The 14,307-nt window shown below is 40.4% G+C and overlaps 1 protein-coding gene and 1 long non-coding RNA gene across 2 annotated transcripts in view; one reads left to right on the top strand and one right to left on the bottom strand.

Annotated features, from left to right (window-relative positions):
• Positions 1-14,307, bottom strand: part of UNC80 (unc-80 homolog, NALCN channel complex subunit) — a 341,822-nt gene that overhangs the window by 305,563 nt on the left and 21,952 nt on the right. The window contains exon 3 of the mRNA XM_061607866.1: positions 5,571-5,727. Within this exon, the coding sequence (XP_061463850.1) occupies positions 5,571-5,727 (157 nt within the window). The remainder of the gene's footprint in view (positions 1-5,570; positions 5,728-14,307) is intronic.
• On the top strand, positions 9,932-11,971 carry LOC133378077 (uncharacterized). Its single transcript, XR_009760840.1, has 3 exons — positions 9,932-10,014; positions 10,334-10,523; positions 11,438-11,971. It is a non-coding gene; the product is annotated as an uncharacterized LOC133378077 (long non-coding RNA).

Genomic DNA, 14,307 nt, shown 5'->3' with positions numbered 1-14,307 from the left:
GGAAATGAAATGACGACCAGGACAGCTCAAGTGGGCGGCGTAGGGGAGGATCCAAACAAAAAAAAGAACAGAAACGTTTACACACGCTGAAGTGGATGCGGTTTTTCAAGGAAAATCCTGTTTTTAACCGCATCCATTAAACCCGGTGTTAAAAGCAAAAGCAGCACAATACACGTGCTTTTTTTAAAATGTTGAGTAAACGGTCCAAATTTAAACAATCTCCATTTTGGACCAGATGCAGATTTTCTTGCCATGTAAACAAGTCCTACATCTCCAAAAATGGAGAATTACATTTTTGTATGTTTGTTTGTGTTCTTCTTTGCTTCTTTCCTGTGTTAGTACTGTTTCTACAGAGAATTCTTTATTTATTTATTTATTTGATTTATATCCCACCCTTTCTCCCAGCAGGAGCCCAGGGCAGCATCTAACGTAGAATATAACCTAGAAAATTATATTTTTCTCATTATTCATTCCAGAAATCTGTATCAAATTTATTTTTATTAATTTCAAGGCCTTTTTATTGGTCATTGTCATCAGATGATCAAGATAGCCTTTTGTGTTTCAAACTGGAGGTTATATTCTGTTTCTATTTGGGGTGCATTAACAGTTGAATCTGAAACTGCAATTTGATGTAAAATCAGACTGATTGCAAAATGTTGCTACTTAAGCAATGAATTTAAACTGCAGGAAAAAACAAACTTGGCCTGCCCAAGATGCATGTGTTCAGCCTGCTGTGTTTAAACCACTCCACTTAAGGATAGGTGAAGGATAGGTGGGCATGGTCATTTAAAAACATAGAGGGACCTAGAAATTTGCTAGAATATATTTCACCTCTGACTGTTTTATCTTGTGCAAACTGAGATACTCCTTATGTCCATGGAGACTATTCTGCAGAATAGTCAATGGCATTATTCCACAATTGTTTTTGGAGGTTTTTTTAGTGTAAATTATGCAACTTTCCAATTATGTAAATTATGTACTTTCCAAAAAGAAAACATTGTGAACAGTATCATTGTTTTTCAGGGTTTATTCTACAGCAGGCACACGTAGTGTCCCACCCAAATTTAAACCAAAGCTGTCCCTGGCCACATCCACACCAGACCTTTATTTCACTTTAGACAGTCATGGCTTCCCCCAAAGAATCCAAGGAAGTGTAGTTTGTGAAGGGTGCTGAGAGTTGTTAGGAGACTCCTGTTCCCCTGACAGAACTCCAGTGGCTTCTCTGGGGGAAGCCATGACTGTCTAAAGAAGAATCAATGTCTGGCGTGGGTGTGGCCCTTTGATTGGCCAAGCCAAACAGCTGTGAGTCTGGCTTTTAGAACACTGACAGTTGGTTCTTACTAAGCATGCCCAGGCTTATCATTGACTCCAATGTTAAATTTCTTAAATTAATTAAAAATCAGCCATATGTTTTTTTAAATTTTAAACTGCAGAAGATGAAGGTCAGAGTACGGGGCAAGGTGACTTCCCAGGAGGATTGCTCCGCCTGTGACTGCCTCTGAGACGAGCTCCCGTCTCAGAGGAAGCTTTTTCAGTTTTAAAACCAGTCAGAAGAGCTTTTTGACTGGTAAAAACTTTCTCCCAGGCAAGGGAGAAACGAAGAGATCATCCATAGAAGCTTCGTTGTGTTTGTTGGGGGACTGGAATTCATTAGGATCGCCTATGAATGAAGGTGCAGCCAGCAGCGTCGGACGGAGACAGGAATTTCAAGCAAGCTCCAACTGATTAAGCGAGACGTTTTTCTTTTCTTCAAAGAAAAACAGATTTCAACAGGCAAGCATTCTTCTGTCTACTTTTATCATTTGGCCTAAATTGTTACAGCAAAAGAGATTTGTTAAAGAATCAGCAATAAAGAATCTCTGGGTGAGTTATACTTTTCTCCTTTATACACGGAATTAAGGAGGAAGAAAATCAAAATAGCTTATCTTTGTTTTTATTGCAAAAAGCTGGCCTGAAATTGAGCATTATAAAGATACAAACGGATGAGGGGCATCTAATCCAAGGAGAAAATCTGATTTAGATGAACTTTTGAGTATTATATGTTTGGGACTATTTTTTCTGGTCTACTTCATTTTGACGAATCTGCTTGTTCTTTATGCCACTAACTATTTTGATGCTGTGAACTAAATTTGTTTTGCATTCTTGGACACATAAGAGATAAGGCAGTTTGTGCTGCCTAGATTATGATGTCATCAGGCTTGGAATATTAACTCCTTTGTTGCTGGAAAAAGAAATAAATTGCTCTTTGCTTGGGAATAGTGGCTATATTGGAAATTGAAGGGGTTTTTTTTCTTCTCGGTTTTAAGAATGACAATCAAGAAAGTGGCTGAGAACCTGGATGTACAGGAAGGGGTCCTCTCTCTAAATATGTTTCAGAAAATAATGGATGAGATTGAGATGGCGAAACGTGAGCTGAGACAGGGTAGACAAGAGATGAAAATTGAATTTGGCAAAATGAAGCAGGAGCTGAAAGAAATAGGGGATTCTATGAGAGAGGAGGTAGATGAGATCAAAGATATAACTGGACAAGCAATAGAAGATGAAAGAAAAACTAAAGGGAGGATGCAAGTCCTGGAGATTGGAACAGATATATCAAGTGTGGAACTGGAAAAATATTTGGAGTTTGTGGATCCTGGAGATAAAGATTACTGTTTGGAATTCGGCGTTGTCCCTGGAGAAATTGATGAAGATATCAGAGATAAAGCTATCAATGTTTCAATGGAATTTCTGGACTGGAATGATTTGATGGAACTTGAAATAGAGAAAATTTATAGAATTAATTCCAGATATGCGACAATGGAAAAACCCTCAAGAGATGTGCTAGTGCATTTCGTTAAAAAGAGGAACAGAGATATGACTTTACAACAATATTTCAGCAACACATTCAGAATTGATGGCAAGGAAATATTTGTGATGACAGAAATTCCCATCAGACTCTTACTATATGACTATGATTATGACAGCAAGATTATTATGGGTGCAAGGATGGAAGCTGGAAGATGGAATTAACACTGATAATGGAAAAATGGCTATTGAAATTACTGGACTTGATGAAATGGATTAATTGACATGTTTATTTGGAGAAAAATCGATGGATATATTTCTCAAGGAGTGGAAACCTCTCTGACTTTTTGCGGAAAGAATAAAGGAGACAGGTTTGTTATATATCATAGACCTATAACTGATCTACGACAAATCGGAAGTCAACACTTTATTTTATTGTTTAATTTGTTTCTTTTTTGTTTTGTTTTGTTTTGTGTTTGAAAATTTGAATAAAATTAATGATAAAAAAAGAGTATGGGGCAAGGTCAGTAATAGGATTACAGGCACTCTGTGAACATAGCTGATTTTTAATTAATTTCAACAAATTAAGAGACCACTGACAGAAAAGTCCAATGGGGTCTGGATTTTTCTCTCTCTTGTTTTACACTTTGAACCCCTGATTCCCTCTGACTGTTTTGTGTATCGCCATAAAAACTTAGAGGGTTGTTAAGCAAGCATTTCTGAGTTCAGGACGATAAGGTTTGTAAGGTTTTGTTTTGAAATGAGGTTATGGGAAGCAGCAGAATGGCATGGGAGGTATTTTCAATTTAACATAGCAGAATGTGAAAAAACTATGCTGACTATAGTATACAGCCACTCTTGTGGCTGTATAATAAGATATTCCTATGCAGGCACCATTATTGGAATTTATCTTCTATGATATTTTAGTTTTGTTATGGCTTATCGCAAAGCCAATTTTATTTTATCATCATCATCATAAAAAAATATTGTACTACCCACTGGCCTTGACAATGTTAAAATATACTCCAATTTATACAATAGAATATGAGTAAATAATACAAAAATAACATTAAACTCTTTTTTACATTACTCCTCATCCCTTAGGTTCTTCTTTTCTGGTCATTTATCTCTTTTATGTTTAATAGGATCTTACTTCCACAGGTAGAGAACATTGTCAATGCTGTTGTTGTTTTGATATCAAAATTATATTATTGTTCCCTTGTTTTATGTTTTGTACACTCTTCATTATAAAATAAAAAATAATAAAATTAAAATTCAATATAATTATGTAAAACATTTGATTTAATACAGTAAAACCCAATGTAAGGTGAAATTAACAGGGTACACTCTTAAAATTCCTGAACATGATCTTCTATACTTCACTAGTTATTTCTGCTTGGAGTTTCCTTGCAGCTAAAGCATATAGTGCTGTTCTATATGTTATATATGCGTAAGCATCTCCAAAGAGAAAGCAGATAATTTCATGATCAGACTAGGTTGTTAGGGTAGACAAAATATTTCTCAGGAATTTTTTCCTTTATAATTGCTGCTGCTGCTGCTGCTGCTACTATTTCTACAGAATTAACTGAATGTTTAAATATTTGCCTCTAGTCCAAAACCGTGGACTGTTAACAGTATTCAGTCTATATATTCAGAAGCTCCCTCTAGCTTCTTTTCTTTCCGAATTTGATGGGTCTTTTTTTCCTGTTCGAACTATGCTTTTGATTACTTTTTAAACCACTCTTGCACTTGTAGAGACATATGTCCCCTTCCTGAGGATTTTCTCCACCCACAGAATCACTACTTCTGCCACCTGGGCTCCCCAGTGCCTGATTTGAAGTCCAACTATGTCACTAATGAAGGTGGGAGGATAACCACTCATTAACAGGGTGGGAGTGAGGATCATGCCTGATAAAGTCATGGTACATCAGTGCCAAACAGGGTTGCCAGACTCAGGGCCTGAGAATGATTCTGTATCTTTAAGAGAAAAGAAAATTCATCCAAGTGCAGCGTTTCTTGCAACACTGTAATGGGAAAAACCACAAGGTGAAATTCTCCCTTCCCCCTGCACAACTTTAAAAGATACAGAAGACCTCTTGGTTACAGAATCATTCTCAGGCCCTGAGCCTGGCAACCCTAGTGCCAAATGAATTAAACCTAAGGATGATGCTTGTAAGCATGGGTGTTACCCTTTGGGATGGGGGCAGGGAATCAGTTGTTTGGAAACTCATGGAGCAAGGGAAGCTGTTTGCAGGGCATTATAGATTAGAGAGCAACTAGGGAGAGGGCAAAACATCCCTTCCCCCCACCCCTGTTTCTTCGCTCACAATCAACCACCCAGAAGTAGCTTTTACTATTTAAATACAAAGGGGCCTTGGGATAATGTTGCAAGCCTCTGCATTTAATGCTCAGTTTAGCCTTAAGACAAATGGTTTACCTGATGGTGTCAAAGGCAAGTTGATAATGAAAACTCTGAGGCAGGTGGATCAGAGGAAGAGGGAGAAGGTAGGACTTCATAGGTTCTTATGAGCATAGAAGGTTTCCATACCATAGCTCACATAGCTGAAAAATGAAGTGGGTGTACCAGAGATCATTCTGCCATCTGGCTCAATCACAACAAATTGAAATAAAAAGGGTGAGGGAAGATCTTGTGCATCCTCTAGCCACTGCTTGTCCTACTCACACTTTGAGAACGATAGATTTAAACCACACTGAATATAATTAGGATTTTAGCATAATATCTAGTAAAACAGATATAAATATTTAAATCTAACATGCACACTGACCCAATTTGTTCCGGTTTGAAAGCAGCGTGGCCGTGCAGTGAAGTACATGTGGTAAGGCAGCTTGGACCAGTTCCCAACGAGAAATGCTCTGGATGGCTTCTGAAAGGGCTGGTGAAAGACCATGCAGCTTATTTTCAACCAACACTCTTTCAAAGGACTAAAATGGAGGAAGAAGAAAACATTATCCTAGTACACACTCTTGAAAGACTCTGTGTATTTTTCTACACATTTCTGCTTTCTATGAAGTATTAATACTAACATTTGATTAAGGAATTTTCACTGAGAACAGCTCTATTCTTTACATGGAAAGCCTGACTGGTCCACTTTATATTGGTGTTTCCTGCAGCAAACAACAACAAAGTGTGGACACATGCACGTTATCTTTAAAAATTCTATTTGGGCCATGGTCCTTAGACAAATATGCACAGGGGTTTAAAGGTACATGCCTTTTAACACTTTATGTCAGGAGTGGAGAACCTCTGGCCCTCCAGATTTTTGTTGGGACTCTCATGAGCTCTAACCACCATAGCCAAACGGTCATGGCTGATGGGAGTTGTAGTCCAACAACATCTGTCAGCCCCTAGGCTCCCTACCCCTGCTTTATGTGTTTGTTGAAGGAAACCCCAATATACCACATATCAAGTGCATTTGCTTTGTACTGTCCTAAGATGTTTTCATGGAGGATAATGCCTTTAATGAATGGGTAAGATTATCACGGTGCTACTATTAGGATGAACCCACAAAACTACCTGGTATTGGATGTGTTAATTTCCTCCCTTTTTCTCTTATTTCATTTTTTCCCTGGCTCCGTTGTTTTAGTTATGCTTTTCTGCTCCTTCGATTTTCTCTTCTGTTATGTGTATGGAGGTATGAGTGTGTGTGTGTGTGTGTGTGTGAGAGAGAGAGAGAGAGAGAGAGTGAGTGAGACACACACACACACACACACACACACACACACACAGAGAGAGAGAGAGAGAGAGAGAGAGAGAGAGAGAGCATGTGTGGTAATCAATATGTAAAGGGTTCCCAACAAGATCCAAAGTCCTTAACAGAGAGAAACAACAGAAGGCTGAAACTGTAATATCGAATGTTGAAGGGGAGGTAGAAGAAGAAAAGACATGAGCATGAAATGGTTTCAAACAACAAAAGCCATAATGAGTATGGATTAGTCTTTAGGTGGTACATGATTCTTTGTTGGTTTCATTTATTTAGTGACATGTTTGTATAAAAAATAAATCAATATAATATATAAAAAAAAGAGGCCACAAAATGGCATCCTCTTTTAAAAATATATTTCAGCTGTTTAAACATCAGGTTCTTCTTGGCATTGATTTAGTCTTGGATATCTTGTTTTATGGTTGTTGCTGTTGTGAGATCATATCAAATTGCTAAGCTGGCTCAGAAAACTAGGTTGTGATTCATTTCAACTTGCCTCAAAGGGCACAAGCCTAAATGTCTTTCAGGGACAACGTGACAAAGAAGGCATTTTCAAGTTAGGAATCTCTGTAGGGCTCTTCCCACATGCATATTCATCACTTGATAGACAGGCCTGCTGTAGATATAACACAGCAGATATTATAGCTACAAGATATGGGGAACTTTTTTTTTCAAATGTAATGGCTATGCTGCCCTGCAATTAGTTCATACTTGGTAAAGAATCTTAACTAGTGCCTGCCATCCATGCTTGTTTTGCTTTGCTTCACTCACTCACCCACCCACCCGGCCACCTTATCCCCCTCGCCCAAACCATCACTTCTCCCCTTAGAGCCCTACAAACGCATTTTATGATCCTCCCTGCTTCTCCTCCTCCACTCAATGCTGGAGGAGCAAAGGAATGCCAACCTTCCCACCCCCTTGCCAAACCCCCACTGCCCCCAAGGCCTTCCCAAACTCCCTCTCTCCATATACCTAGCCAAGCCTCCTCCGACCTCCCTTTACAGATCACTAAGCCTCATTACCCCCCTTCCTTTGCAGGTCCCCAAGCCTTTTCCCCCATTTAACATTCTGGGTTTGACCTTTAAAACTCTAAATGGTTTTGCACCATGTTATTTGAAGGACCTCTTACAGTCACCAATGTAAGCCTGCCTAGGCACTAAGCACCTGTTTGAGAGGCCCCGCTGGTAGACTTGCCTCTTATTTCCTTTAAGAATAAATTTATAAGCAGAAGCGTAATTAAAATGAGCACTTTGTTTCAGGGCTGTGGAGTCAGTACGCCAAACCTTTGACTCCGACTCCTCTATTTTTCTACTGTCCGAATCCGAATCCACCCAAAATTGCTTCCCACTCCACAGCCCTGGAAAGGGCTGTAAATGTATTTTTAAATTGGAAGCTCTCATAGGAGCATTTTTATCGCTGCCTGAATATGCGCTGATCTTGGCATCACAGCATTTGTCTTCATCTGGGTCCTATGTCATACACTGACACACTAAATGTTTTCCATCTTGAGTTATGGTGAAATGCTCAACTACAGCTGGAAAGCGATGACCTCACTTCAGTCGTGCGTGCTCTGGTAACCTCTAGATTGGATTACTGCAATGCGCTCTACATGGGGCTGCCTTTGAAGACAGTTCGGAAACTACAGCTAGTGCAAAGCGCAGCTGCTAGACTGTTGACGAGGACCAGGTGGTCCGAACATATAACACCTGTCCTGGCTCGTTTGCACTGGCTACCTATTTGTTTCCGGGCTAAATTCAAAGTGCTAGTTTTGACTTATAAAGCCTTACACGGCGCGGGACCACAATACCTAGTGGAACGCCTCTCCCGATATGAAACTACCCGCTCACTACATTCAACATCAAAGGCCCACCTCCGAGTCCCGACCCACAGAGAGGCTCGGAGGGTTGTAACAAGATCCAGGGCCTTTTCAGTAGTGGCCCCCGAATTATGGAACAGTCTCCCCGATGAGGTACGCCTGGCGCCTACACTTTTATCTTTTTGGCGCCAGGTTAAAACCTTTTTATTCTCCCAGGCATTTTAACTTATTTTTAGCTTTCACTTTATACCAGGCTGTTTTACTGTTTAATATGTATGCTTTTTACTGACCTTTGTAATTTTATTGTATTTTACTCTATGTTGTGCACCGCCCTGAGAGCCTTTTGGCTGTGGGCGGTATAGAAATCAAAATAAATAAATAAATAAATAAAAATACAGCTGACTTCATGGGAAGCTTCTTTGACATTTTGAATTTATATTTTAAAAAATTTGTCAATCAAAAATTATTTTGAAGCCAGAGTCGGAGTCGGTACATTTCTACCGACTCCGACTCCACCCAAAATTGCTTCCGACTCTACGACTACGACTCCACAGCCCTGCTTTGTTTAATCACACAATGGCATGTGTGAACAGTGCCTACCTCTAGTTTCAGTCAGGTTGTGCAAAATTCTCAAATAACAGTTAATAGGAAAAGCAGCGATACCTGATTAAGGAACTTGCAGGACACTTTAGAATATAAAACTATATAATGTCATCATGAGATTTATTTTATATAAGGCCAGGCCCGGCAACCAAGAGGACTTCTGTATCTTTAAAAGTTGTGCAGGGGGAAGAGAGAATCCCACCTTGTGGTTTTTCCCATTACACTGTTGCAAGAACACCTGCACTTGGCAGACTTTCTCTTCTCCTAAAGATACAGGATCAGTCTCGGGCCCTGAGCCTGGCAACTCTATGTAGCACACTATCATTCATCTTCAACATAACAACACTTAATTCTATGTCATTTGAAAGCATCATTTATCTATCTTTTAAAATCAAATAGGCTCTGAGAAATAGTTTCACACCTTTCCATAAATGCTAATTAAACCCCTTTTGTTGGCATGTGCACAATTGTAATGTGGACAGTTAAGAGTTGCTGGGGTTAATGCTCACATCTTTATATGTAAGGCATCACAATGGCCTGTGACTAACATAGAGAAACCCTTAACAAACTTCTTTTTATTTGTATGTATGTATTTATTTATAAAGGTATTTAGAGACCACCCTCTCGTAAAATGTCAGGGCGGTTTATAACAACATAAAAATATTTAACAGCAATACAAACAATCATTAAAATGACTAGCTATTCAAGGGACATTTTAAATATATTTATTTCCTAATCAATCTGTTGCTATAGGCCAGGAAATTACCTCCTATGGAAAGTGAGGTAATTATTTTTCCCTGAAGAGTCAAGAACAGTATTTGAGACCTCACCCATTTATGTGAATGAATAAACAGCCAAAATTGGGTAGAGTTATTCATAAGTTGTTTGGCCAATTTTAATGTGTTAACTGGGAAATATAAGGCTGGGCAAACATGACCTAGGGCAGTAGTCTGCAATATTTTCAGACCTGGGACCCACTTTTGGCCCAAACATGCATTTGGGGACCCACTTCTTAATTTCTTACCATTATGGTAGTAATGCTGCTGTCATGACCCACCACAGATGAAGCGGAGAGCCTGCGACCCAGAAGTGAGTTCTGACCTGCCAGCTGAAAACATTGACCTAGAGCAGATGCTTAAAGATACTGTCCTTTTCCATTTGCAAAATAGTTTAGTTCTTCTCTCCCTGGCCTCCCCCCACCTCCTGGACAAATAATTAAATAGGATAAGGGTTGTGATTAAGCACAAAGGAGAAAAGCTAAAAGTGACCTTAACAGGAGGTGTTGGGGTCCCACAAAAGTGGTGGTAACTGGGTTGAGTGATGTTGTTGAAAAACTATTGCTCCTCTTTTCCTGGTTTTGCCTGCTCATCCTTTTGAAACCTATCATCTTTTCTGCTCACCTGTTAAGGACTTCTTAATGAAATTTCTACTGAAGCAGAAGACAGGACTTGCAATGCAATTACAATATGAATGAACTGATCTACATATGTGGCAGTGTCAAGTGGTCCACTTTTCATGAAGTTTGCCACTTTAAATTGTAGCTGAGGTTCACATATTTGAATGCTCCTCCATGGAAGAAAAAGGCTTCTTGCAAATGAGTAAGTAGCATTTTAGGCAGAGGGCTAGTCTAAAAACTTCCTCCCCACTCTGTGACATTTCTTTGTGCTGAAGTTTTTGTTGTTGTTTGATATGAATTCTATCTGTAACTGAAATGTTACAGAAAGAGCTGCGGTAGATGATCTGATTGCACATAGAGACTGGCTCTAATACAGATTCTGCATAGAAACATCAAATAATAAATACTAAAGATCAAATAATAACAACTGCATATGTTAAACTGCAATTAACATTTCAACTTTTCCCATAAAAATGGTTTTTACCACATTCTTCCCAGATATCATTCAATAAGCTAAAAGTGGACTCCTGTTGGGAAAGGGCCCCTGGGGAAGGGCTCTGTTGGTAATCTTTCTGTACAGAAATCATATTGTTTATGTTGTAAAGTTTATTATAAGAACTTTACATATTATTTCAGACAAGATGTATGCAAAGGGTTAACTGTGAACTAAGCCAGGAGGGATGTGTTGCATTAAAGTCAGACTTAGAGTCATTTAAACTGTCACTGTAGCCTAGTGGCAACAAGGGGGTGACTATGTTTGGGGAAGATTGTGACTTTATAATTCAGAAACAAAGGCATCAAACGAGTGGTTAGTTTTAGTTGGCCAGGCAGTGGACATTCTGCCTCATCTTATTGGCTCATAATTACAGACAAATAAGACCAAATTGTTGTGATTGGATGGAGGGGTCTGACTGGTGTCAGGTTCCGTACTGCTTAGAGAGAGTGGCTGTTGGAACTGAAACACCTAGGTGTAGAGATGTGAAGGCCCAGGGAATATATGGAAAAACTTTGGGGAAACTGTTTTCCTCCCATTTTTTCCATTTCCCTTCCCCACAGGAAAAAAAGGGGGGGAGACCAAAGGTTTTTTTTCCTGAATTTTTCCATATTTTTCTCCAGGCCTTTACACTTAGGTGAGGGACTCAGGAAAGGGCTCAGGAGAAGTATGCAGCAGCAGCAGCAGCAGCAGTGGCAGTTGATACCTGATGGGAAGTTGAAGATCCAACCCAGGGGCTGATATCACTAGGGCAAAGAGCTGAAGGAGGTCTGCTAAGAAGAGAACAAGGCTCTGTGGCGGTCTTCAACAAAGAGCTACTGCCAAATAACAGCTGGTTGTTGTGAACCTGAGGTGACAGATGTTGCTGGACTAGGTTGAAGACCATCACTGCAATCCTGAGAGAAGGCTGAAGGACTCCAGAGTGAAGGAACTGAAGACCAAGTTGAAGACTACATGTAAAATCCTTGGGTATATTGAGTTTTGTGTTAACAGGCAAAGGAGAATGGTAGGTTAATTGGCAATGGTTTGCTTAGAAGGTGAAACTGTAACTGCACATAGCCACCTTCTTAAAGAGACAGTAACCCTTGTTTATGCAGTGCTTTTTAATGGGACACTAAGTGAAATCACAAGCTTTATAAGCAATCCCTTAAACATTACAGAAGCTTCAATAAATGTATAATGTCTTTTTTTTTAACTTTAAACGTGATACTGTGGTCTGTTTTGTCCTATAGCTACTGAAAGGTTAGTATGGGAAAACATAAAGGTCTAGTTATATGGTGACAGGATACAAAGTGAGAAAGGATATGTAATAATCAAAAGGTAAATGGCTTTTCAAGTGGACGTTAGCAGCAAACAAAGGGGAGAGAGGGAAGAATAGTGATCTTCACAATATACTGGTGAAAAAAACATACCTAAATCATCAAAGTTATAGGTGGCTAAGCAGTTGGATAACAAGATCCAGACCTGGGCTGCCACAACTGAACTGAAGATGAATGAGGGTGTATCAATATTACATGAGGGTGTATCAAAGACTAAGTCATTTCCTCATCCCAGGGAACACTGGACCAGTTGGTCACACTTATTTGCTAAACACCATTGGGCATCAAAATCTTGGGAACACTGGGAATTATTTCTATGACAGGGCTACAGATCTCTAACTTCCTTTGGATCTTTGGACATAAGCCATGCAAGTTAAAATGGTATAAGATAGATTTAAGTACATAGCATAGCTAGACAGAAATGTCCCCTCGGCTAAGCACTAAGTCCAAAGTCAGGTTGTTGATCCATACCAGTCTTAGGACTGTGTGGACTCTTTTGTCGATAGGTGTGTTTTCTTAGCTATCAAGTTAGTGATTTGTGTGCACAGTGAACAAAGGTACTGCAGAAATTTGGGCAATGCTGTCTCTGGCATATGTTTTTGCTATTTGTGGGTATTCAATAGGTTACTCCCATTCAAGGGACTCAGTACATTCACATTTTGCTGATACCATCTATTGACCCAGAATATTCCGTAACCATATTAATACTACTGGTAGGAGCTGTTCAGGGCCAGCACCAGGCATGCCTGGACCCTTGGGCATCAGCCTGGACCCTTGGGCATCAGCCTGCCCTGGGCCTGTGGCGCAATACAGGCGGTGTACGGCTAAAAACCCACCGGTGTATCCCACCTACTTTTATTATCCTTGTAAATGACATGCGCACTGTGCGCGCATGTCTGCCACCAACCAAGATGGCAGCAGTGTCGTCAGCCCCTTGGTGAAGTCTCCAGCACCATCTTATTGATGGTAAGCATGTGTGTGCTGCATGCGCATGCCTGCCATCAATCAAGATGATGGTAGGGCATCAGCCCCTTAGGGAAGCCTCTGCTGCCATCTTGGTAGATAGCAGGCATGCATGCACAGCGTGCACGTCATTCACAGGAATGGGAAAGGTAGGGGGGCATGTGTGGGGGCTTATTGAATCCTGCACTGACTATATTGGGGAGGAGGTGCCTGGGAGCTCCCTCTCTGCAATTTGTGACAGGGTTGAGAGCCAATGCTGCCACGGATCACAGAACAGGAGCGCTATCCTACCACTAGGGTTGCCAGGTCAGAAGCATCCCAAACCCTGAGATTTTGGGGGTGTGCCTAAGTGATATCATGGGGTGGGTCCAAGTGATGTAATGGGGCGGGCCCGAGTGATGTCATGGAGCGGGCCCGAGTGATGTCATTAAGCATGATAGATTAAGCATCAACCACAGTTGCCTGGCGCAAACAATTCATACAAAAACATTTATCTGACTGGAAATTAAGATAGAAATCTTAGCTAAAAGATGGAGCCTGGATAGGGAACATTTAATCTAGCCAACTCACTTCTGGCAAAAAGGGATTAAGTGCCTTCAGGACAGGTCAGTCACCAGAAGGTCACTGTAGGAAGAAAGGAGCCTAGTGTGGTGGAGATGTTAGATGGGAGCACTCAGGAGTAAAGATGGATGCCCCCTGAAGGGCTGTAATTCTGAAAACACTTATTAAGGGACTAAGCCCCATATAACTCAATAGGACTTACTTCTCAGTAGATATGGTTTGGATTGTGTTGTTGGAAAAGGTTGACTAGGGATCCTCTGCAAAGACATCCACATCCAAGTAGGGTTGGCAACCCCCTGCCTGGAATGCCCTGCCCCTACCTTTTAACATTCAAATTTCTTTACAGATTTGACCCTTCACTTCAGAAAGAGGCCTGAGAAATGAGTAAGAAGATTCTCTACCCTTTTCTGTCTCCCCTGTGGGCTGCTATAAACTCACTTCATCAGCCAACCCAATTCCAATGAATATAATTGACAGAGAGAAAGCACACATGATTTGGTCTACCTTCATAGGCAGCAGCTTGGGAACAGCAACAATTGCAGCCATGCTGCCCAGTTTGTGAAATCTCTTTTACTACTATTGGGCAAGAAAGGTACATCATCAGTGGGTTTAAGAAGGTTGAGCGGAGCACATGGAACCACTGTTGTTGC

The sequence above is a fragment of the Rhineura floridana genome, chromosome 2, assembly GCF_030035675.1.
Source record: "Rhineura floridana isolate rRhiFlo1 chromosome 2, rRhiFlo1.hap2, whole genome shotgun sequence".
Classification (NCBI taxonomy): Eukaryota; Metazoa; Chordata; class Lepidosauria; order Squamata; family Rhineuridae; genus Rhineura; species Rhineura floridana.
The sequence above is the reverse complement of the archived record's forward strand: the minus strand, read 5'-3'. Positions and strand labels throughout refer to the sequence as shown.